At 42.0% G+C, this 25,850-nt stretch overlaps 1 protein-coding gene across 3 annotated transcripts in view; it reads left to right on the forward strand.

Moving 5' to 3' along the window:
* LOC129701415 (F-box/WD repeat-containing protein 11) overlaps positions 1 to 25,850 on the forward strand; it is a 171,766-nt gene that overhangs the window by 80,052 nt on the left and 65,864 nt on the right. For all 3 annotated transcript variants that reach the window (XM_055642568.1, XM_055642569.1, XM_055642570.1), the window contains 2 exons: positions 20,958 to 21,144; positions 24,507 to 24,597. In XM_055642568.1, coding sequence (XP_055498543.1) covers positions 20,958 to 21,144; positions 24,507 to 24,597 — 278 coding nt within the window. The remainder of the gene's footprint in view (positions 1 to 20,957; positions 21,145 to 24,506; positions 24,598 to 25,850) is intronic.

Below are 25,850 nucleotides of genomic sequence, written 5' to 3' on the forward strand. Positions count from 1 at the left end.
AGTTTAACTCTCACAGTAGTATTATTGTTTCTTGTATATTTATTTGTTGTATTGTTGCTTTAATGTGCATAAGCAAGTAAAAATGTATTTGTCTGGTCCTGTTCTGTTGACCGTCGATTCTAGGTGTTGGTACAGGAAATGGCTGATACAAATGCAAAAGCAGTTTTATTAAAAGGTACCAACCTCGGTGAAAGCTATTTTTCTTTTCAAAACACTCATCCAGAGCGTTCCTTTGTGGTTGTTGTTTATTTAACTAACTGTGTCATTTGATTAAGTTATTACATTTGGTCCTTTGCTCTATCATTCTTATGCTTCATATCTTCAGTTTATTCCAATATCTTCTCACTGTGCTTGACTGATTTTTATAGTGCTTATAATGCTCCCTCCAGATAGGATTTTAATTCAGAAAATTGAATGTTTAACTGTACTTGAGATAAGTTAACGTCCAAAAAAAAAGAGTTTGAAAAACCACTGCCCACTGTTTCAGTTCACAGGGGTCCCAGTCAGAATTCTGGAATAGCGAGAGAGCTTGCACTTCATCATAGACCCAGTAGATGGCAGCATTAGCACAGCCACATCTGGATTTGACTAGTTTCTTTATCTGCAACCTTGGCCTAAAGAAAACAATTCAGTTTTTCAGTATGTACAAACCAGCGATTAATGTGCCAATAAAAAATGCACTGGCTCAAGCAGTCAGACTGCAGGAGGGGGCTGTTCGCAGTACGATCAATAATCAATATTTATCCCAAAAACGTTTGGGATTCCTTTGCCTCATCTCCTTTTGTTTTCCCCATCTATCTTTTTACAGCAACGTCTTACTTTACCTGGTTTCAAGTTTATTTGAGGCTGAAGATTACGTCAGCTTGCAGGTCTTGCATCTTCATAGGATACCTGTGCTTCTCCCCGTTAATCCTGTCTCGCCCAAGTAAATGCTGTTGTTGCCACGTATTTCAGCCTAAAATTAACGGTCACTCCTCGGCACAGTTGCCAATGTTTCACACAGCGGCACGTGCGCATTGACCAACCTGATGTGTGCGTCAGGGCTTATGGAACATTTATTTCGATGTGTTGGAGCATTAACATTGAGCAAATATTCTACAAGGAAAACTGATGGACCAGCCAGAATAAGCATCCACATTTGGAATATTTTATATCAATGGAAAGGCTTCTGAAGTTGAATATTAAGAGTGGGACTAAAGAAATATTTAGAACCAAAGAACATATCTTAAATTGCTATATTTCCTGTATATATAAACTGGAATATAACTTTTCTTGGGTAGGCAGAGGGCATCGGCTGCTGTGTTCACAGGGCTTTTTTTCAGCATGTGCATTTCTATATGATTTTTAAACAGAATTGCTTATCACACAAACCAAAAATCAGCAAGTAAGAATGGGAAATAAAGATATTTGAACCTGTAGCTAAATGAGGAACAATTACAAAGTGGACACTTAGAAGGCTTGACTGTGGTTGCACGATGACTTATTTGGTGGTTTGGCAATTCGGAGATCTGCAACAATAAAGCATTGATTGTAAATACAAACCATCAGGGACATATTGAAATTTGTGAATTATGTTCTAAAATCAATGTAAAAAGATAAGTCAACTGAAATGAGTTTTCTGCAGTGAAGTTCCTGAATGTGGCTCAATCTAATATCATTCTTGCACATTATCCGCAACGTTCTCAGCAAGGTTTTCATTTTTTTGGTTGTAACTTTGAGTAAATGCTTTGAAGGTTGCAGTGCTGGTATAAAATGGCATTCCACTCCAGGTCGATAAATGGCATTAACTTCAAACTGGAACGTCTAACTGGCAGCATCAGGGCAATGACATTTAGTCATCTAAGATCCCGATCCGTGGCACGATTTGCATATTTATTTCTTGGTTTGTCGTGTTTGAATTTTATAGATCTTAGAGTTTGGAAAGAGTAATGTGATCTTCTTGGTATTTAAATTCTAATTACACCACATTCAATGCCTGCAGTTAACCAAAGGGGAATATTTAAACTATTTTGCCTCTGGATAATGTTAATTTGGCTGGTCTGCACAGCAAAGCCTTGACTATTCCCGATTTGACGAGATTAAATGCAAGCGAAGTACTTAATTTAATGATACCAAGCTACTATTTAAAAGGAAAACACAGGTGTTATTGTGGGCGTGCCACTTGACTTTTCTACAGGTCATCGGTGAAGTCTCTAGGAGTTTAGTTTATTGGTGTCACCACATTGTAGTCTGCGTTGACCTGAACATAAACTGCTAGTGGCATATTGCAGTGCTGAGATCTGTTCTTAGTGATCATCCCACATAGTTTTAGATCAATATATGCTGCCACTGTAGATAGAAAATTGAAAAAGGAGCTTAAAACTTGCTTTTGAATTTTCTCAGGATTGAATGCAACAAAAGGCACCTTCCTGCAGATTCCATTAATCAGCTGTGTCCTTGTAACAACGACCAATCAACTCTTAAAGAACGAAGGACTTCCCATCTTGGAAATTCATAATTAAATGTTACCTCATACAGGCCATTCTAATCATGCACACTGCCATAGCTAATGAATGACTCCACGAGTAATACTGTGGTACAGCGGTAGAGTTGCTGACTTAGAGTGCCGGAGATCCAAGTTCGATCCTGACTATGGGTGCTGTCTGTATGGACGTTGTCTGTACGTTCTACCTGTGACCTCATGGGTCTTCTCCATGTGCTCCTGTTTCCACCAACATTCCAAAGGCGTGCATGCAGGTTTGTAGGTTAATTAGCTTCTGTAAATTGCCCCGGTGTGCAAAACTGGGATAACACAGAACTAGTATATGGGTGATTGTTGGCCAGTGTGGACTCGATGGGCCAAAGGTCCGGTTCCACGTTGTTTCATGAAACTAAACTCCCTAAAAGCCAGTTCTTTCATTAGAGTTGTCCCATTGGAAAGAAGACAGGAACGGGGAGGAAATTTGTGAAGGGGGATATGATTGTGTATTAGCTGATTGAGGAATGATGTGCTGGATATGATGAAGGATATCTCTGATCTCCTGGAATAGGCGGCCATATCTCAAAAACAGGTGTGGCAGAGGCAGAGAACCTGAGAGAAAGGGATTGTGTCCTTACCAAAGGCTGGATGGGAGGAGGTGTAGTCGAGTTAGCTATGGTATTCCATGGGTTTGTAGTAAATGTCAGTGGATTGTTTGTCTTTGGAGATGGATCAAGAAGGGAAGAGATGGTCAAAGTAAATTTAAGTACAGGGTGACTGTTTTGTGGCAAAATTGATGAAATGGACTCATTTTACTCTGTATGGTGGCAGTGCTAGTACAGTTATCAGTGTGGCGGAGAAAATGTTGGGAAGTGGTCCCAGCATAGATAGATAGATATAGATAGATAGCCTTTTATTGTCATTCAGACCGAAGTCTGAACGAAATTGCAGCAGTCATACATATAATACCATACAATAAAACACCAATAAACACATATTAACATCCACCACAGTGAGTCCACCCAGCATCTCCTCACTGTGATGGAGGCAAAAGTCTTAGGTCTGCAGTCTCTTCCCTCCTCTTCTCCCTCTGCGCTGGGGCGATAGGTTTAGAACGAAGAATGCTCCATGTCGCCAATGGAGGCAGGCATACCCATGAGCCCACTTTAGTGCCTTTGAATTGAAGTTGGAGGAGACAAAAGAGAAGTTGAATGTAAACACAAGTTCCACCAGGTTGAGGAGTGTTATTAGAGGAGAACTGTTTGGAGGTATGTTCTAGATAGACACAGAGCCCCAAGGCCGTCCTGATGAGGAATGGTGCAGTTCCTGGGTTGGGTGTCCATAGTAAAGATGCGGCGGTGGGGGCCAGGGGATTTGAATTTGCTGAAATGATGAGGAGCATATCGTGTGTTGTGGATGTATATTGGAAGGAACTGGACAAGGGGGGCAAGATACGTGGATATGAGTTCAGCAGGCAAAGAGCAGATGGAAACTTTGGGCCAGCCCAGCACAGTCTTTGTTGTGAATTTTGGGTGGAGATAGAAATGACAGTGTGGGGTTAGTGAACTGTAAGGTTGAGGCACTAGAGGTAGGTATGTTACAAAACCTACCTGAATCGCCATTGGGAATCTGCCCTCAGCCAGGCCCGCGATTTTGGCGCTGTTTGGAGGGGGCGGGTTTTAAACGCGATTTTTACTAGGCTGTACTAATCGCACATGTTCAGCCTAGTAAATCATTAACGAAAAATCGCTGCAAGACCCGGTCGCAAAAGGTATTATTAGTTTTATAGGCCTCGATAATATAGTTCTAATAGATTTTAAATTACTGTTTCATCTCGCAACCTCTCGCAGCCCCAGGGTTTTATAGAGCAAACAATTAAAGGTATGTACCTTATTTTTACATTAAATGGGGCATATATATAACCCTATATATCAAATTATCTATAACGAATAGCTCATTTTGGGCTTTTTATATCCCGCAGTATTTTTCTCGGCACTTGAGGGCACTAATCCAGCGCTATGTCAACGTTCTAAACCGGCGCGTTCCACATGAACCCACTAGAAAGCCGATTTAAATGGGCATTTATTTACAGCAATTGAACACTAAATTCCTTCCATTTGGCCTATAAATTAATGTAAATTAGATATAAAAATCATGTTATATTGTGAATTATTTGTGAATAATCTTTGGACACTTAGGCTATTTAAAAATGTTAATCTTTCCTTGAGAAATGGCCTGTTGACTATCCAAGATCACAGCTTTTTTGTAATGTCCATTGAAAATCAATAGGGAACAAGATGCTAATTTCCGAGTATGAAAATGGTCATAACTTTTTTAATACTTGAGATATGAAAGTGAATTTGGTGTCAAATTAAACTTATTGTTATGCTTTATCTGATGGGATAAATTGCAGACTTGATTTTTTAAATCTCAAAATTTTGTAACATTGCTACTAGAGGGGTGATTGGTTGTCAGTGGTTTCCACAACACAAAATTGTCCATAACCACTAATCCTATCCCACGTTGTGTGAAACTATTTGGAATCCTGCAGTGGTCTCACGGAACTGATGTTTTGTCCATGTGTCACTTCAACTCTTGTGATGCCAACTTTAATTCCTACCATAATTCATTTTCTTCTAAATCTCTCATCATTCTGTATTTTTAATCTGACTGGCCTATCATCTTTTATCATACAGTCTTCCAGACGTCTACAGTTTGTATTTAATACATGTATCATTCAGAGCACAGTTTGTTCTACATTGGCACTCGCAATGGAATCACCTCAATTTAAAAATCCTCACCACTGTTCAAAGTAATGAAGTACTTCGAGAAGTTGGTTATGATGTATATCTTCTCCTACCTTAAGGACTTGGACCCGCTACAATTCAGCTACTGTCACAATAGATTAACGGGACATGATCTCACTGGCTCTGCGCTCTGTATGGGACTTCTTGGATAATAAGATAACACGTCAGGCTGGTGTTTATCGACTACTGCTCAGCATTCAATACCCTCATCCCCATCAAACTTGTAAAACTCTGAGAACTGGGTCATCCCTATGTATTGAATCCTGGACTTCCAGAATCAGACGATAATTGGTACGACTTGGTAACAACATTTCCTTCCTGATCATGAACACAGGAACACCTCAAGGGTGCGTGCTCAGTACTACTCTACTCTATACCCATGGCTGTATAGCCAGACGCAGCTCCCACACTTTCTTAAAATTCACCAACGATACCACCATTGTGCATGAATAATGGGTAACAATGAGTAACAATATAGAAGGGAGATCTGTTTGGTGCCAGAACATTATATGGCTCTCAACATTAGCAAGACCAAGTAGCTGATTGACTTCAAGAAAGGAAAGCCAAGGATCCATAAGCCTGTCGTCTTCAATGGGATGGAACTTGAGAGAGTGAAGAGCTGAGTTCCTGGGCATGCATATCTCAAGACCTGTTGGGGCTCAGCACATCGATGCAATCGCAACAAAAGCTCATCAACTCCTCTACTTAGAGTGAGGAGATATGGTATGTCAACGAATAGAAACATAGAAAATGGGTGCAGGAGTAGGCCATTCGGCCCTTCGAGCCTGCACCGCCATTCAATATGATCATGGCTGATCATCCAACTCAGTATCCTGTACCTGCCTTCTCTCCATACCCCCTGATCCCTTTAGCCGCAAGGGCCACATCTAACTCCCTCTTAAATATAGCCAATGAACTGGCCTCAACTACCTTCTGTGAAGTTCTATTGAAGTTCTCCAGGTGTATGGTAGAGAGCACATTGGTTGTATTAAAGCCTGGTTCAGAGGGTGGATGAATCTGCCATGTCCATCACAGGCACTGTACTCCCCACCATCAAGAGCAACCAATGTCATCAAAGATCCACAACACCATGGCCAGACTTTCATTTTGCTACCACCATGGGGAAGAAGATACAGGAGTCTGAAAACAAGTGATCACCAGATTCAAAAACAGCTTCTTCCCAAAATTTCAGGCTCTTAAATACCATACTAAAGTCAGCAACGATTATCTTCTCAGGACTGTCTTTGTTTGCACTATGTTCTTACTTGCACTATGATGGTTACGAAGAATTATGGTTATTCATTTGTAAATTGTGGTTATCTTTTATCTGTATTACGTTTATGGGCCTGTTAAGCTGCAGCAAGTAACAATTTGATTATTTTGTTGGCGGCACATCTAATAATTAAACTCTCTTAACTCTTAATGCTTGAGGCATTCTAGAATTAAAGGTGGCATTCATTTACATGCTGGTTGTTGTTGCCAAGTTTAGTTTAGACATACAGTGCGGAAATAGGCCCTTTGGCCTACAGAGTCCGTGCCAACCAGCGATCCGTGCACATTAATACTACCAAACACACAATAGGTACAATTTTGCATTCATGCCAAGCCAATTAACCTACAAACCTGTACATCTTTGGAGCGTGGGAGGAGACTGCAGATCTCAGAAAACCAATGCACGTCACGGGGAGAATACACAGACAAGTACCCGTAGTCAGGATCGAACACTGGTCTCTGGCACTGTACGGCAGTAGCTCTACCATTATGCCAGTGTGCCGCCATGATTGTAGCGTGTGGTCACATTGTTATGTGGTGTGGGATGGCTATTAGTCCAATTTTGGCATTGAGATGTTCCTTGTGCTGATGACAGTTTTGAAAGTTTTCTCCAGCATTTTGTATCAATCTTCTAATACTGATGAGGCAGTGGGGTAATGGTGGGTGTTGAATTCGTTTTGTGGGTAGCATGAGGCACCTCACCCATTTCTGATGCTTTTCTTCAGCAATGAATGGACAGAGGCTTTTAGTTGGAGTTGGAGGTGATCTTGTATCATTTTGGTCATAGACCCTTTAGAGCTTTACAGCACGGAAATGGTTGCTTCAGCCCAGCTCGTCCCTGCCAACCAAGTTGCTTAACTGAACTGGTCCTAATTGCCTAGGTTTGCTCCATATTTCTCCAAACCTTTCCTATCCATCTAGCTGTCGAAGTGTCTTTGAAATATTGCAATTGAACCCCTCTACACTTCCTCTGGCAGATAGTTCTCTTTGTACACAATCCTCTTGTGGGGGGAAGAAAATGCCACGGATCCCTTCTCACCTTAAACCCATGTCCTCTAGTTTTTATACTCCTCTGCCTTAGTGAAAGAGTAGCTATTCACTGTGCTATGCCCCTCATCATTTTTATAAACCTCTATAGCGAGGGTTCCCAACCTAGGGTAAATTTACCCCCAAGGGATAAATTTGTTGATTCGGGATTCATACATTTTTTTCTCATTGACTGACTGTGTTTGGTTCTGGTATACCGGTATCTGTTCATCATTAGTTGTTAAAAATAAATTATATTAAAGTTGCCAGGGATAAATGGGATGAAAAATGTTGGCACCCCTGCTCTAAAGCCACCCCCCTGTCTCGTACCATCCAGAGAGAAAAGACTCAACCTATCTAGCCTCTCCTTGCACAATGCTCTTGAGACCTGGTAACATCCTCATAATCTCCTTTTTGCACTCTTTCTAGTTTGATGGCATCCTTCGTTTAGCAGGGGAACTAGAATTATTAATAATAATAATAATACATTTTATTTGTATAGCGCTTTTCAACGACTCAATGTCGCTTTACATGGTGAGTCAAGAACAAAACAAAATAGAGCAGTAAGACAGAGATGCAAAGGGGAGGGGGACATGGGACTAAGGGTATGCAGAGGTGAAGAGATGGGTCTTGAGGCGGGACTGGAAGATGGTGAGGGACTCAGAAGTTTGGATCAATTGTGGGAGGGAGTTCCAGAGCCTGGGAGCTGCCCTGGAGAAGACTCTGTCTCCAAAAGTGCAGAGGTTGGATTTCAGAATGGAGAGGAGACTAGCTGAAATGGATCTGAGGGACCGTGAGGGTTGGTAGGGGGAGAGGAGGTCAGTGAGATAAGGCGGGGGGGGCAAGTGGTTGAGGGCTTTGTGGGTGAGGACCAGGATTTTGTGGATGATCCGGTGGGAAATGGGAAGCCAGTGAAGTTTGTTGAGGACTGGGGTGATGTGCTGCCAGGATTTGGTGTGGGTAATGAGTCGGGCGGCTGCAAATGAATTGTACACAATACTCCAAAAGTGGCCTTACCATCATCTTGTATACGTTCTAACTCCTGTACTCAAGACCCTGAATTATGAAGGCAAGCATGCCAAACACCACCTTCACTGCCCTGTCTTCCTCTGTTGCTGTCTGTATGGAAAGAATGTACTGCACCCAAAGGTCTGTGATCTGAGTCAGTCCTGATGCTAGTGTGCAAGCCTAACCTGCCTGGGCTTTGGTGTATAATGTTGACCCTGATGTGACAATCATTGTTGGATTGAGAGGAGAGGGTCTAGTGCTATTCTACTCCCGAGTTCTCCCGAGTCTTGAAGTATATGATCTTCTATCCTCCTTGCAAAGTACCCAGTTTGCAATCCTTGTTATTTTAATCCCTTAGTGGTTCATTACTTTGCCTTTTTTAACGATGTACAAAACTAAAATACTTAAATATTTTATTTTAATGGTAAACTGATTTGAATGCGTATGGGGGGGGGGCAGTTTTGAGTAAATTGGGTTAAATAGTTAAGTTGATTAATCTTTGTTTGGTGTAATTAAGTCTGGAGATGACTGGTGAGGTATGAAAAGCCATTACCAGCTGCAGTATCATTAAAGTCCCTAAAACCAAGCTGTTAGCCTGGGTAATTTCTCTGATTATAACAGCTGCCAAAGACATTATTGATTCCTTTTCGTGTCTAAAGTAATTGATCTTTACCTCCTCCCTGCCCCCTTCTGCGTTCTCCCACGGCCACTATTGCATTTTGTCTGCATAGGTTTTGTAAGTTAAACTTGCTGTACGTTTAACTTTCATTAGTCATGAGCCTGAAATAAAGACAAGCTTCAAATTACTTGGATGTTTAACTGCTGTGAATATACTGTGCTTCTGTCTTGTTGAAAACACTTGGTGTTAACTGTTTGGGAAATTGCCATTTGGGAAATGAACTCAACAATTGAATCTCATCGATCCTCCAGGGTTGTGAATTTCAAAGATGCACCATCTTTTTAATAGGTACTTTCTCTTGACATGATTTCTGAATGACTTTCCTCTTCTTTGGATACTGAAACTTTGTTCTAGACTACAGAGCCAGGACAAATATTCTCTATCCCACCCTGTATTGGTCTTTAAGAATTTTGTAAGTTTTAATAAGATATAGTCTTATTCTCTCCAATCTGCTTTATTAAGCTTTGTTTATTAGATTTTATTTTATATTCCTCGATGCTGCTGCAGCCTCAGATTTCTAATGTCTAGTGTATTTGATGGGGTTGGGAGTGAGTGGAGATTTGTGCTAAAGTTTATACATTTATTTAGGAGAATTCTTTACTTTGGGTCTCCAAGCTTGCAGATGCTTTTGTAATGCTGATTGTACATGGCAGGAAGTGAAGTTTCCAGGTATAGGTTGGCCCGAAGATCTTATAGCGAAGCTATAAGATCTTTGGGTTGGCCCTTTAGCTCTGATTTAGAACTGTCAGACAGCGGGGAGGAATATTGCATGCTGTTTGCGATATACACACTGGGAAAGTTGTGGACCAACAATTCTGCAAAGCTCAGATTTGATATTTGACGCAAATGTACTCTGTACTTTTCCACTGTGCAGTGAGGGAGAAATTTTGATCTGAAAAATTGTTCACTTCAGACATCAACTTTAAATATTTTTATCAGTTTGTTTGACCTGCACTTATTATCCCTGCTGGAATATGGGAAAGTAAATGCCCAGGCAGGTATGTAAATTATCCACTTGCTGAGAGGCACATAACACAAAGGACCACGATCAATTTTATCTTGGTTCCAGAGCCTTGCTGGATTATTGTTTTGCCGTTCCAACAGAGTAATGATAATTCAGGCATGGAACTCTCTTCATGAAGCTGTGGGATAAAGGGCATTAGTGTAAAATTATGGGGATGGTTGGTTACAATATGAATGATGATTGGATTTGTGGAATAATAATTCATAATATTAAAATATCTAAATTGTGGACTGGACATTGCACTATGGGTGAATGTGCCCCGACCCAGTGGGACTAGCATTGGTGGTGACTGCGCACGTTATTAGTTTCCTCGCCTGGGTGGTGATGAAGGGGGAGTATAATGCGGGTCGCAGGCGGGGAAACTGAATGACGGTCGTGGTTGATGAGGTCTTAGGCTGAATGGTGGGTTGGATGGCGTTCAGAAGACCATGCTTTGGATGGCATCGATACAGTTGGAACAATATCATCTGGGTGCTGAGCAAACAGGGAACAGGAAATGCTGTCTTAACACCTCTGGGAAGAATGGCTTGTGAAAGGTGACCCTGCGCTGCCCTGAGAATGCAGGGCTTACTTTTTTCGTTTGCTCCCTTTGATTCTTTTCCAGAAGATCTTCTTTTGTATTTGGCTCCAAAGCAGCAAATGGGTCATGGACGATTGGACGCAATGACATAATTATCCACAAACTAGTTTAGCGCATGTTTGTGGCTTGTATTCTAAGTCCCTTTACCATCCAAATATAAACACTACCCATTAAACAGGGTTTACCAGTGCTGACTATACACTAATGCCCCTGTCCCACTTAGGAAACCTGAACAGAAACCTCTGGAGACTTTGTGCCCCACCCAAGGTTTCCGTGCGGTTCCCGGAGGTTGCAGGTGGTTGCCGGAGATTGCAGGTAGTGGAAGCAGGTAGGGAGACTGACAAAAACCTCCAGGACCGCACGGAAACCTTGGTGGGGCCCAAAGTCTCCAGAGGTTTCCGTTCAGGTTTCCTAAGTGGGACAGGGGCATTACTCTGCATTCACAAGAGGAAAGATACTTTATACTAGGCACTGCAGATGCTGGTTTTACCAAACCGGTGGGCATTAGGCTGAAGAAGGGTCTTGCTTGGAAATGTCTCCTATCCATATCTTACAGAGTTGTCTGATCTACTGAGCTACTCCAGCGCATTGCAATTTTTTGTAAAGAGACTTTATAAATATTGGTTTGTTGGTGACTGATTCCGAATGGTGATCGTTTCTCGTGCGATCCTTAATCCCCAGGTGGAGAAAGGCAATATCTTTATGGTTGCAAAATGATGGTACCTACCCAGAGATCTGGAAAATGTTCTTCCCTCAACTGAGTCTCGAGTGAAAATGAGTTTTATTTCTGTAATCCTCTTTCTTACATTCTATAAAAATAAATTAGTATTGGTAGCATTCAGATGAAAGAACAATAAATGAAAACAAAAAAACTGCAAATCTGAACCAAAACGATGAAATTCTGTGAAACTGAGTAAATCCGGAATCATCTGCAGAAAGATAAATGGTTAAAGTTCTGTCATGCAACCCTTTGTCAGAACTTAAACCTTTGACATGTTATGTGTTGGGTCTCGACCCGAAACGTCATCCATTCCTTTGATCCAGAGATGCTGCCTGTCCCGCTGAGTTACTTCAGCAATTTTTGTTTATCTTTGGTTTAAACCAGTATCTGCTGTTCCTTCCTACACGTTGTGTTAATGTATGGATTACGTCGATAGTCTTGGTATCATGTTTGGCACCGACATTATAACTGAAGGGCCTGTTCCAGTGATGGACTTTCTATGTCATGCTTTGCAGCACCTGTAAACTGTGCATGCTTTGCCAACAGTAGAGGAACTGAATATTTGTGGTGGTGGATAGGGTTCCAGTAAAGGTCTGCTTTAATCCTGGGTGGTGTTGAATTTTAAATATTTTTGTATATCATGGTGTGGAAGCAGGCCCTTCGGCCCAACTTGTCCACGCCGCTGACATGCCCCATCTACATTAGTCCAACCTGCCTGAGTTGGCCCATATCCTTCTAAGCCCATCTTATCCATGTACCTGCCCAAACATTTTAAAGTTGTGAAAGTACCAGCCTCAGCTATCTTCTCTGGTAACTTGCTCTATATACCCACCATCCTTTGTGTATAAAATAAAAAGTTGCCCCTCAGGTTCTTATTAAATCTTTGGCTCCTTATCTTAAACCTAGGTACTCTGGTTCTTGATTCCACTACTCTGAGTAAAAGACCCTGGTCATTTACCTTATCCTCTCAATATCTTAAACATCTCTATAAGATCACTCCTCATGCTCCTGCATTCCAAGGGATAAAGTTCTAACCTTCTCAATCTCTCCCTGTGGCTCAGGCACTTGAGTCCTGGTAACATCTTCGAAAATCTTCTCTGCTTCCTTGCCAACTTAACATCTTTCCTATAACAAGGTGACCAAAACTGAAGACAATACTCTAAATGTGGCTTCAACAATGTCTGGTATAGCTTTAACATAATTTCACAATTTCTGTACTCTTATACGCTGACTGGTGAAGATCATGTGTCGAAAGCTGCCTTGACCACCATATCTGCCACTTTCAAGGAACTATGTACCTGTACTCCTAGGCCCCTCTGCTCTTTAACACTCCCCAGACCCCTGTCATTCACTGTGTAGTCCCTGCCCTGGATAGACCTCCCAAAATGCAGCACCTTGCTCTTCTCTGTATTAAACTCAATCAACCATTCCTGAACCCACCTGCCCAACCGATCAAGGTCCTGCTGCAAGTTTTGACAACCATCCTGTCTATCTACAATGCCTCCCACGTTAGTGTTGTCTGCATACTTACTAGTCATGCCTTGTCCATTCTCATCCCAATCATTAACATAGATGAGACACAGCGATGGGCACCCTAAGGCACTCCACTACTCACAGGCTTCCAGTCTGAGAAACAACCTTCTACCATCAACCTCTGCGTCCATCCATGATGCAAATGTTCTATCTATTGGCTAACTCTCCTTGGATACTGTGCAATGTAACCTTCCAGAGCAGCAGGCGATTGCCTTCAGGCAATTGGAGACCATTCTTTCACACTTCTGACTAGTGGAAAGGTTTTGGAAACTGGCATGGGGTTGCTCACTGCTGAATACTTGGTCTCTGCTTTGTTATTACAGTCACAGCATTTATTTCATAGAATAATGATAGCATATAAGAGGTAATGCAGTTCACTGAAGCTAGGTAAGTTCCTTGTGGAGTAATGCACAAGTCCCATTACTATTTTTTCCTCATGGCCTATAAATTATTTCCCTTGTACCTGTCCAATTTCTTTTAAGAGCACTAATTGATTTTTGTAGACAACAATCAAGCACTATGTTGATTCATCCCCGTGAACATTTGGGAAATGCCATAATGGGAATGCCAATGTGTTATGGGCAGAAGTTTGTTGGAAATCTCCACCCTCCAGTTTTTGTACGGCATACCTGCAACTTGTCACCTTAACTTGAATTGTGCTGCGTGTAAGCATGGATTGCTTTATCATCGTGAGGAGCTGCAAATGAAACTTGAGGCTGCACAATTGTCAGGCACAGTTCCCTGTGGTCATATGGAGATGGTCATACATGGTTGATCATACATTGATGGTCAATGAGGTAATTGATGAAGCAGCTGAAGATGATTAGGCTGGGGCACTGCCTTGAGATGAGATTGATTGTAGCCACTGTATTCAGTTATGCCTCCAGTCATGCTTTGATCCCATTGACTTCAGTCTTTCTTGAATTGCTCAGTGCCTCGCACAGTGAAATGATGTGACCTCACTTCTGAAATCCAACTATATTCCAATGGCAGTTAGGTGCAGATACCAATCAGTGTGCCAACAGACCTGGCTAGATCAGACATTAATGATACTTGATAGGCATTAAACTCCCCATACCTAGAATATAGTGCCTTTGGTATATTCAGAGCTTTGTCTAAGGAACAGTCAATATGAGGAATATAGATCCTTCAGCGGAGGGGTATTGGTTGTGAAGGTGATAGGTGGCATGTAATTTTCTTGTATGTTTCAAAAGAGCCAATGTGTGGAGACTCCAAATGAAAATCAGGGAAACTATAGATGTTGAAAATAAGACATAAAAACAGAAAATACCGAAAGCACTAGGCATCTGTGAAAAGAGAAAAGGGTTCATGTGTTCAGTTTTGACGAAATTGTAACTGTCTTCACATGCAGTAAGCAATGTTTGTTTTTGAAGGCTCAGAATGTTATTTGTTTTGATTATATGGTCTATTTAATCTCCATTTTGGAAAATCCATTTATGGTTAAGTTGCATTGTGGGAAATTGGTGCTGAAATTGTAAATGGAAGTTTATAAATGTAAAATCACCATTACTGCTTGAGTTGAATGCAATTGCATAATCTGGCAATTGAGATCATAGGGAATGTTCCCATCGCCTTGTAATTTGATCCACTTTGCTGTGTCCTGAATCTGCCCCTTTCACTTGGAAATACACCAGTTTGGCCGGCACCAGGAAGATTTTTGCATGAGCTGAAGGCGGCTTTACAATGGACTAAACTGTAACTGGGACTTGATTTGGGGCTTTTATTATTTTGGTACTGATGTTGGAGAGATGGCATCATGGGGAAGAAGTACCAGAACTCCAGTTGTGCCCAGCCTCTGTCCACTATCACCCCAGTCTTGTGACCAGAGAAAATGGTATTTTGTTGCCACATCTTGGTCTCTGGTATAAATATCACTGCCCCAATTAGAAACAAAACCTTGATGTTGCAGTGGATTATTAATTACTTGTCTTGCACTGAAATGATAACTAGTAACTTCATAAAACTGTGAGCACTTGAGTACAATGCTCGCTAAATCTGTTAAAACATTGTGGATTTGCATTAGCCAAAAGATTCTGAAATGACCATGAACATGGCCATGTGTAGATTTTCAGTTCATTGTCTCTAGGATTTCTGTGAAATGCAATGGTGTTTAGGTGGCTTATTCACAATGTGATCTATGAAAACATCTGTCAGTGTTTGGCAACTTGTGTTTGGATTGTGAACGTTGAGCTGACTAAGATGGAGTACTAGTGGTGACAGTTCTGTTGCTGTTGATGGAATTACCAGGAATAATTCAAATGATGAATTAAGCATCTGTTAAATAATTGAAATACTTTGGGTTTGGAGCAAATTTTCTTGGACCATATTACTACAAGTAAACTGGTGAAAACACAGTAATAGCAGCTAAATAAATCAAAAACCTTCTTTAATATTTGGTCTGAGATATGCAGTGAGAATTTCCTGATTTAAAATACTGGAGAGTCTCAAACATAATGTACAGCAGATTAAGACTGTGCTTAAATTTGTTAGTGCTGGCATAACAATACAATATAAAGTAATGATTTTGTATTTTATGTTTTACTATTCAAAGCCTCGATGGTTTGCAGCACTTTGTAGCCAATTAAGTAACTTTGAAGTAGTCTCTGTTGCAATATAAGAAAGGTAACAGCCAAAGATCTATGAACACCAAAGAGCATGTTTTTAGTGATCTTGATTGTGAGAGGATTTTGACTTGGCTGCAAGGAGAACATTTTTGTCCTTTGAATGGTATGATATTTTAGCATTCATCTCAACACAGATGGGATTTTGTTTCACACCTCATCCGAGAGGTGGTGCAGTATTCCCTTGGTAAATTATGTATTTGCCTTGAACTCACAGCCTTCTAAATCCACTCTGAGTGCTGCCCCAGAGCTATGCTGGAAATCAAAGGCTGTTAATGGAGTCTTAGTACATTTGGTCCGCTGGGAACATTCTTGCTTTGTAAAACCTGTTAGACTGGGCAAAAAATTGTTGCAGCGATTGAAAAGCAAAAATAAACCGCAGACACTAGGTGTAAAATTTAAATCAAAATTGCTGTAAATACTCAGCAGATCAGGAAGCATCTGTAGTGATTCTGCCTTAACCGCTGAGTACTTCCAGCAATTTCTGGTTTACATAAGAAACTGGATAGGTGTTTGGAAACACCTTGCACTTATATTTAATTGTTGTATGGAAACTTGCCATGCGACTCTATGCATTTAGGGCAGCGTTTTGTGCTACATGCAAGTGTCCTCTCATGCTGTCTCTGACCATAAAAATATCCCTTTATTCCTCCCTACCCACCTTGCTCCTTTGTATATTTCATTTTCCTTAAATGTATCTCTGCCATTCACCTCCACTACTTGTGATTATGTGATGTACTCTATAATAGAATCTGAATAATGAAATTTATAGTTTACTAGACGACCCATGGGGTCCCCGTTGTGATGCCAGAGATCCTCGAGAGGTTCAGTTATTTCAAATTCTGTCTCTTCATTCCTTCTGGGCGTACTGACGCCTGGCCTAGCAACCCTACCCCAACTGCGCACGTACGGCTGATGGACCCAGCAAGTGGGAGCGCAGGCGCCACTGCCGCGTTGAAACTCGTCCCATTTAGATTATAAAGTTAATAAAAGCGCGACCAAACCAGAAGCAGGGGCCGCGCGGAGGTCGAGTGAGTGACATGAAGTTTGAGCGAAGTCCGCGCGTGATGTACAGCGTCGAGGTGGCTGCGGGCCGGCAGGCCATTGCCGCTCGGAATTTTTTAACACGGTCAGTTTTTCAGAGTCCCGCGTGATGTCGGGATCAGCTCCGCACAACTCCATACGGCTCCGGCGATCGAAGTGGGACCGGCCCCGCGAGGCCGTACGGCTCAAGCGACCACGTTAGGTCACGCTTGCCGCATGGAGTCGCATGCTCGTGGGACAGGCCCTTTAGTTCACGCTTGCCGCATGGTCATGGGACAGGCCCTTAAGCCTTCTAAGGAAGTTGACATGTTGTGCCTTCTTGAGCGTTGCTTCAATATGGGTGGTCCAGGAGAGGTTGTTGGTGATATTTACTCCTCTAAGAATTTGAAGCTTTCAACCATCTCCACTTTGGTGCTGTCAATGCAAACCAGGGTATGTGCACCACTCCGCTTCATGAAGTCTATCACTATTTAATTTGTCTTGCTGACATAGAGGGAGAGAGAACGAGAGAGAGAGAGAGAGAAAAAGAGAGAGGTTGTTGTCTCCACACCAGGTCACGAGGTTCTCCATCTCATTCCTGTACTCTGTCTCCTCAGTATTTGATATCCGGCCCACAATGGTGGTGTATTCTCCGAATTTATAAAATGAATATGATTTGTACATGGCTGCACAGTTGTGGGTGTACAAGGAATAAAGATCCTCTTAAATTTTCTTGATTACTAGACCAGGTGCGGACCTGTTGGGCCCGTCCTCCAAGGCAATATTCCACCACTGACCCATAGCCCCCAACTGCGCAAACGCGGCTGAGCGGTTCCTGTTATGACGCCAGAGATCCCCGTTGTGACGGGAGTCAAGGCAACCCTCCCCCAACTGCCCCTCGCCATCACACTTCCTCCCCCATCCTCCTCCATTCCCCCTCATCCCCAGCACTCCCTCCCCCTCCTCCTCCTCACCCTCCCACTTCTTTCCCCTCTCCCATTCCCTCATCTCTCCCTCTCTCCTTTCTTCAACCCTCTCTCCCTCCATATCCCCTCTCCCCTCCCTACATCCCTCCTCTCCCTCTATCTCCCCATTCCTCACCTCCCACTATCCCACTCCCCACTCTCCCCCCTCACCCTCTCCCACTGCCCTCTCCCTCTATCCCCTCTCCCTTCCTCCCCCCCTCCTCTCCCTCTACCCCCCCCCCCTCCTCTCCCTCTACCCCCCCTCCTCCTCCCTCTCTACCCCCCCCCTCCCTCTCCCCCTCTACCCCCCCCCTCCTCTCCCTCCACCCCCCCCCCTCTCCCTCTATCCCCCTGTTCCCCCACTCCTCACACCTCCCCCCATCCTACCCCCCACAACGAAAATCGCATTGTGTTTTTTTTGTAAAGGAACCCCCCCCCCCCCCCCCCCCCCCCCCCCCCCCAATGATAGCAAGTGGGAAAACGGTTTGAAAAGTGATTTTTGTAAAGTTTAAAACGTCAATAACTTGTAAAATATATACCATCACTCTGAACAAAACTTGTTTGATTTATATCACAGGACAACGGTGAGTAAGGTGGGCCAAAAATTGCAGCGCAATCGTGTTCAGTTTTAGCGGGGGTTTGGGATCACACGCACATACGCATACAAACAATTAAATAAGATAAGAGTTTTAGTAATATTAATAATTATAATAATAAATAATAATAATAAAATAATACTAGACCAAGTGGGATCCGTTGGGCCTGGTCCCCCAACGCAACTCGTTCCCCAATGCAATATTCCAGCACTCACTCATAGCCCCTAACTGTACAGGGGAAGCTCATTTCTCCTTATTCACCCTCCCTCATTAAACTTTTAAAAAAAATCCTTGCTGCCAGGAATATTTATTTTTAAAAAAAGGGATTGCAACATTGTAGCTTGCAATTGCACTGGCTGGGGCTGGCAGGACTCGGTGTCCTAGGATAGCAACATTGTAGCGAACAGGGCTACAATTCCATTGTGACATAGCTAGAAGTGCCAGTGCAGAGGGAAGAAATTATTTCTCAAATTGGTAATGTGAATAACTTGTGAAATATAACATCAATCTGAACAAAACTTAATACAAAACCACCACATGACAATTGTGAGTAAGGTGGTCCAAAAATTGTAACGCTATTGTCTACCGTTTTCGCGTAATTTGACGACATCACTGAATCAGAGATCTCTCTCTCTCTCTCTCTCTCACACACACACACACACACACACACACACACACACACACACACACACACACACACACACACACACACACACACACACACACACACACACACACACACACACACACACACACACACAGATAGAAGATAGATATTTATGACAGCAAGTTCTGATCTATCTGATTTACTGTCAATGCGAAAGTTGTAGTGAGGTAAAAGATCACCTCTTGAGAATGCTTGCATTTACAAGGAGGCATATACAATCAATCAATCAATCAATCAGTTTTATTTGTCACATTGCACATAAAGTGCAAGTGAAATGAATTTGCCAGCAGCGGTACAATGAAAAAAACACATTAAAAATTTAACACAAACATCCAACAAGCATTCATCACTGTGGTGGAAGGCACAAAAATTGGCCAGTCCTCAGATGAAGAGAAAATAAACTGCCCATGATCCCGTACCAGCTTCTATCAACTGTCCTCCACTTAATACTGCCATGTACAGGCAACCTTTGATCTTTCCTCTGTCTTGATGTTGGATCTCGATCCAAAATGTTAATTTTTACCTCCACGGATGCTGCTTGACTTTCTGAGTTCTTCCAGCTTTGTTTATTCAAGACAAAACTGGAGAATATTGGGCAGTGAGGGGGAACAAAGGGACTTTGAGTATGTTCACACATCCCTAAAGGCTATAGACAGGTCAGTACGGTAGTTGAAAGGGCATCCAGATCTTTTCCTTTTAGAATAAAATAAATGAGCAGGGCAGTTTGCTGGAGTGGCATACGGCAATGGTTAGTCTAGAGTTTGAGTTTTTGTGCTACAGTTCTGTTCATTTTACAGAGAGGTTTCAGAGGGCATTTACTTGGATGGTGCAAGAACTAGAGAGCGGTAGCTACTGGGTAAGTTTAGTTTATCGAGTTTTCCCTGGTGCAGAGAGGAGTAAGGGAAGACCTTTTATTGTGTTTTACAAAATTATGTAGTCTCCGCAGAATAATTAGGAAGAGACCACTCACCTTCACAGTAGCTAAGAATGAGAAGACATTGATTTGAAGTAATTGGTAGTGGGATTAAAGGGGGATTAGGAAAGGCTCTTTCAAGTAGAATTAAAGGGGGATCTGGGACTCACTTCCTGAAAGGATTGGGGCTGAAACCATGATCACATTTAAACAATGTTTGCTATAAACGTGGCGTACGCATTCAGGCCAGGGATATAATTCTGGAAGATGGGGTCAGACTAGATTGTTACTCGATGGCTGGCAAAGACACAACTGGCTAAGTGACTTGCATCATAAATTTTCTTCTGGTTCTAAATATAAAGTTGCCTCAATTAGAAGGGGAATTTCATAAATCTTGAGGAAAAACAGCAAATGCAATTACAATTATAAAAGGCAAGGCAGATTTGTATTTCAGATGTCAAAACTGAAATAAATTTGGTTTGTTTGATAGATCACAACTTCTATTCCTTGCCGTGCCCAAGTTTTTGCAGGCTGATATAAAGTCTAGGGGCAAACTTTTTGACAATTAAAAACAAATCCTTTTCTAATGTCAGTGCTCTATGCAAATACATTAATTTCATGGTAATTAGTAAAAATGAAAAGCAATTTTTTCTCCTCAACTTTCCATACAGAGTAGGAGGAAACAGACTATTTGACAATAACAAGGTGAGGGTACAACTTCAATTGAGCCCTTATCGTATACCTTCACTCAGTATTTAGCAGGGACACTGACATTTTCTTTTGCACCTACTGAGCCCTGAAGACAAAATGAATTTAGTGTCCTAACCTAGATTACTCAGAAGTGAAATGGTCAATAATTGAGTTTGTCGGTGTGACTTGATATTACGGCACAGAACAAATGTAGCCAGTCTACCATGAAGTGGTGTGGAGCAGCGATGATGAAAATAAATTAATTGCATATGTTATTTGCTTTAAAATACCAGAGTGATGTTAATTACTGGACAAACCATCAATTAATGTGTTTTTCTCAAATGTGTTTGCAGCCCAAGGATTGGACCATATAGCAGAAAACATCCTATCGTACCTGGATGCTAAGTCGCTGTGCGCCGCTGAGGTGGTGTGCAAAGAATGGCAGAGGGTGATTGGTGAGGGAATGCTGTGGAAAAAACTCATCGAAAGAATGGTACGCACGGACCCACTGTGGAGGGGACTTGCAGAGAGGAGGGGATGGTGAGTGCAGATAGCATGCAGTGAAAAATTTGCAGCACATTTTTCAAATTATAAGACATTATAAGATACTTATGATTGGGAATTGTGGGGATACACAGGCATGATATTCTTCCGATTTAAATCGGAACTCCGATTTTTTTTGTTGTTGTTTTGCTGTCCAATCAGCCGCTGTCGCTAAGGGCGTCGAGTCCAATCACGTAATGCACTCCATACCGGTCACTTGGCGGCCAATCAGCCGCTGTCTCTAAGGGGGTTGCGTCCAATCGCATATTGCCAATCAGACACAGTCTCCGAGGGGCGTTGTGGTCAATCACCGACCAGCTTCCCTTACTGAAGCAGAAGATGGCTGCAGAAGCCAAGAGAAAGGAACATGTTGGCAGCTTAACAGGCAAGAAAGAAGCACTGGTAAATTGAGCAAGTTTACAAAAGGAAAGTGTCAGGCAAAGATGGAAGTCAAACTAGAGTTTAGTTAATGCTACTTATGTCATAGGGTTATCAATCACTTTTTCTGTGCTGTTTGCACACAGTGCTAGAGCTGTATGAAGTCATTTATTTCATGAAATATTTATCTTTTGGGGGTTATTTTACTGGTTATGTGTTAGAAAAATTCTAAGCTTCTGTTATGTAAGATACCAGCAGAATCACTTTCAATGTATTGAAAATGCAGAAGCTATCGTCCCCTCCCTGCTCCTGGACCCTGCCGGGGGCCTAGCCGGCATCCTCGACCCCCAGCCAATACTTCCTAGTTTTTTTTCTGGAGGTGAATATCATGCCTGGATACACCAGTATTTCCTTCATAAACCTATATCTTCCTCTACTTTTAAGGTTTCCCCTACAAATAAGTGGTTTGCTTGACCATCAGATGATGGCTGAGTGTTACCTACGCAAGCTTGTTAGTCTAAAGTCACAAGTAGGCCACCTGATAAGGGTCACACCAAATAATGACCTTCCTGTGAAAAATATATTTAATGGGATGGTTTTGTTGATGATTATTATTATTTATTTCCTCCAAATATCATTTATTTAACGGAATTTAAATTATCCGGTTGCTATGGTGAAATTTAAACTTGTCTTTGGTTCATGAGTCTAATCTCTGTTCATTTTGTTTGAACTGTAATGCCTCTCTTATGTGCCCTTTATTTGCCGCAGTATTGGGTAAATGATCAGGGAGCTCCTGCTAGAAGCATGTACAACATTAGTTAACGCACAATTAAAATATCGGGTGTAAGTCTAGCCCCAAGTTCACGGAAAGGTATGATGCGATTAGAGAGAATTCAGTCAAGATGAAGTTTAATTAAGATGTATTGAAAGCTTATGTTTGTTGTGGTGCAGAGGAGGCCGAGCCAAGGTTTATGAAAATGAAGAGTGTAGATTGTGATTGGAAAGGAAGTATTTCCCCTTGCAGAGAAGTCGGCGACTGAGGAGGGATATAGATTTAATATATTTGGATTGCAGGAAAATTAGGGAAAAGGAACCCAATGAGTTGTTGGTTTCTGGAATTTAGTCTGAAAGGTTGCTGATTGCAGAAACCCTCGGCATATTTAATGCGTCCGAAAGAGCATTTGATATGCCGTATTCTGGATGGTCACAGATTATGATGGTTTTAAGGGAAAAAAAATCAAGGGGTTGATGCTGACTGAATGCTTCCTCGGGTGGGGTTAATCAGACTGAGGCACAGTTTCGGGATAAGGGGAGTCATTCATTTAAGACTGAGTTGTTCTTTCAAGAGGATCTGAATCTGTGGAATTCTCAACATCTATGAATAGAGGAGATTAAATCATTGAATATATTTAAGGCTGTAATAGAATTTTGGTTTGAGTGTTCAGGCTTCTGTTAAGGGCCAATAAAATTGAGCTGATTTGCAAGTTATATTAGCAGTGGTCTGAATGATGCAGCATGCTCAAAGGGCAATAAGTTCTTCTGCTTATGTGTTCCCCTGATCTACTCCTGTGTTTTATATTAAATGGGCATGGACAAGATGCACTGAATGGCATCCAGTGCCATAACCTTGTATGATTCTGTGTACATCGTAAGTGGTGACCATTTGACCAGCTTTACATTGTAAGCACAGCTGAATTGGAAAACTATTTAAGAGCCAAATCTATTAAATTATATAGTTCCAGTAAACCCTTGTTTTTACGGACCACTTTATAATGGATTTTGATTATAGAGGCCTGACCTTCCGACCTTCACTGCCAGGCTGGGCTGCTGATGCCCACCCGGCCCGTGCTGCCGCTGCCACCGTCTCCCTGGCTATTTACAGGCCTCGCCTGGTGTTGTGCCACAGTCTCCACGGCTGTTTCCACACCGTGCCTTCCATTGCAGATCCTTGCCAGCACTCTGGAAGCTGCAAGCTGCGAGCAGATCCAGTTCCCGACCAGGATGACAAGACTCTGAAGAAGGATCTCATCCGTTAAGTCCCGTATCCTTGTTTTCCACAGATCCTGCCTGACTTGCTGAGTTACTCCAGCGCTTTATGTCCTTTTGTGTATTAACCAGTTACTGCATTTATTTGTTTCTATAATTTATGCAATGATAATCCTTCACTCAGTTAGACTGGACAGTTAGCAGAAACGGACACCATATTCTCTCTTTCCCCCCCCCCCCCCCCCCCCCCCCCCATGGTCTATTGTAACAAGGGTTTACTGTACATTTTCAGTACACATTTTATTAAAAACATTCACAATTAAAAGCACTCCCCATAGGTATTCCTTCTATTCCTGATTTTTGTTTTCTGAAGCCTTCAGTGTTCATTTCATTCACAGATAAAGAGAAAGTATTTGCAGACAAACTTGATAACAAGTATTTGACTTTAATTGAAATGAAGTAATACTGAATGATATGTGTTTCTAAGCTGCTAAAAATCTTGTGCTGCTAACTGTTGTGTAACACCAATTTCAATTCTGCCAGTGTCTGTGGATTTGATATTGTTCTTAGTAGGACCTGACTCTCCAGCTTGGGGAAAGGAATAAAATACAGATTCATAAGGTGGAGGAAGGAACTGCAGATGCTGGTTTAAACTGAAGATACACAAAGCTGGAATAACTTAGCGGGTCAGACAGCATCACTGGAGGAAAAGAATAGGTGATGTTTCGGGTCGAGACCCTTCAGTCTTGACTCGAAACGTCACCTATTCCTTTTCTCCATGCCGTCTGACCCACTGAGTTACTCCCGCTTTTTTGTGTCTCTCTTCGATACATAAGGTGGTATTGTCACTGCTCATTGGCAGTTTACAAGTGCACGTTACAAGTCTGGCCTTAATTCCTTCTATTAAATGGACTGAAATAACGAACATAGATATTAAGATGCCATTAATTTGATACTTTTCCAACATTGAACATATCTGTGTTCTTCTTTCCAAGGGAACAATACCTGTTCAAAAATCGTCCTGCTGATGGTCCACCAAATTCATTTTACAGAGGATTGTACCCAAAGATTATCCAGGATATAGAGGTATGAATAATCAAATTTATGATCGCACATAAACCAGATGTATTGTAGTCGGTTTCTTTATAACTTAAATTTGTGATGGGAAGCCGAATTTTGAAAGCTTTTCAATTCCTCTGCCGGTTCCACTTTTCCTAATGTATTTGCATTGCCTTATCAACAATCCTTGTCTCTTCATGTTGTCTTTCTCCCATGGCAGTGTTGTGTGCTGTTTACTGGTACAGTAGGGCAATGTTCAACCTAATATTCACTAACTAGACAAAATATTAATATAGTTTGGCTTTGGCTGTGCAACATTAGCTGATAATTTTGCATCTGTTTGACAAATGGTTATCTCTAATAGTCAGTGTCTATGAACGGCTGCTATGTTTAAAGAAGCACAAATCCTGCTACGATTTAAAAGGATTAAAATACTGGGTTGAAAAGTTTTCTATTAATGTGGGGTTTGTCGAAAATGAAGATAAGGTGGAAACACATGGCATGCAATTCCAAATCATCTAGGCAAGAAATAAAGGGCTAACTTTATTATAGAATCAAGTCTGGTATGTACAGTGTTTAAGATCATGTATGGAGCTTCAGGAGGTTAGCTTAAGCTCCCTTAGGTGAGATGGGGGGTGGAATATGAGTCCATGAAGTGCTCTGAATTGTATCCAGTGACCTGGATACACAAGGAACTGCAGATGCTGTAATCTTGAACAAAACAGTGCCGGGGGAATGCAATGTGCCAGGCAGCAGCTGTGGAGAGAATGGACAGGTAACCGTCCATTCCCTCCACAGATGGCACCTGTGATGGGCAATGTGCCCTGTAGATATATAGGCATGCACATATAGGCAGTAGTCATTGCATAGGAAAAAACACAAAGTACTGGAGGCACTTGGCAGCTGTGGCAGCATCTGTGGAGGGAATGGATTGGTGACCCTTCCAAGGGTCTCAGCCTGGAATGGTGCCTGTTTATTTCCTCCACAGATGCTGCCTTACTCGCTCTAAATTTGTGTGAATTCTACATGCCGATGTATCTACGTAGGTACATACCTATATATCTCAGATATTTTCTGTGAGGGGAATAGACAGGTGACGTTTCAGAAGAAGAGTCACCTGTCCATTCCATCCACAGATGCTGCTGAACCCACTGAGTTTGTCGAGCACTTTGTGTATTTCCTCTATCCGGTGACCACTGCAGATAGGTGCATGCCTCCGTCTACCCACTCCATACACCCTCTTTGTTCCTTATCCATCTGCCTTTGCCTTCCTTAATTTC

The sequence above is a fragment of the Leucoraja erinacea genome, chromosome 11, assembly GCF_028641065.1.
Source record: "Leucoraja erinacea ecotype New England chromosome 11, Leri_hhj_1, whole genome shotgun sequence".
Classification (NCBI taxonomy): domain Eukaryota; kingdom Metazoa; phylum Chordata; class Chondrichthyes; order Rajiformes; family Rajidae; genus Leucoraja; species Leucoraja erinaceus.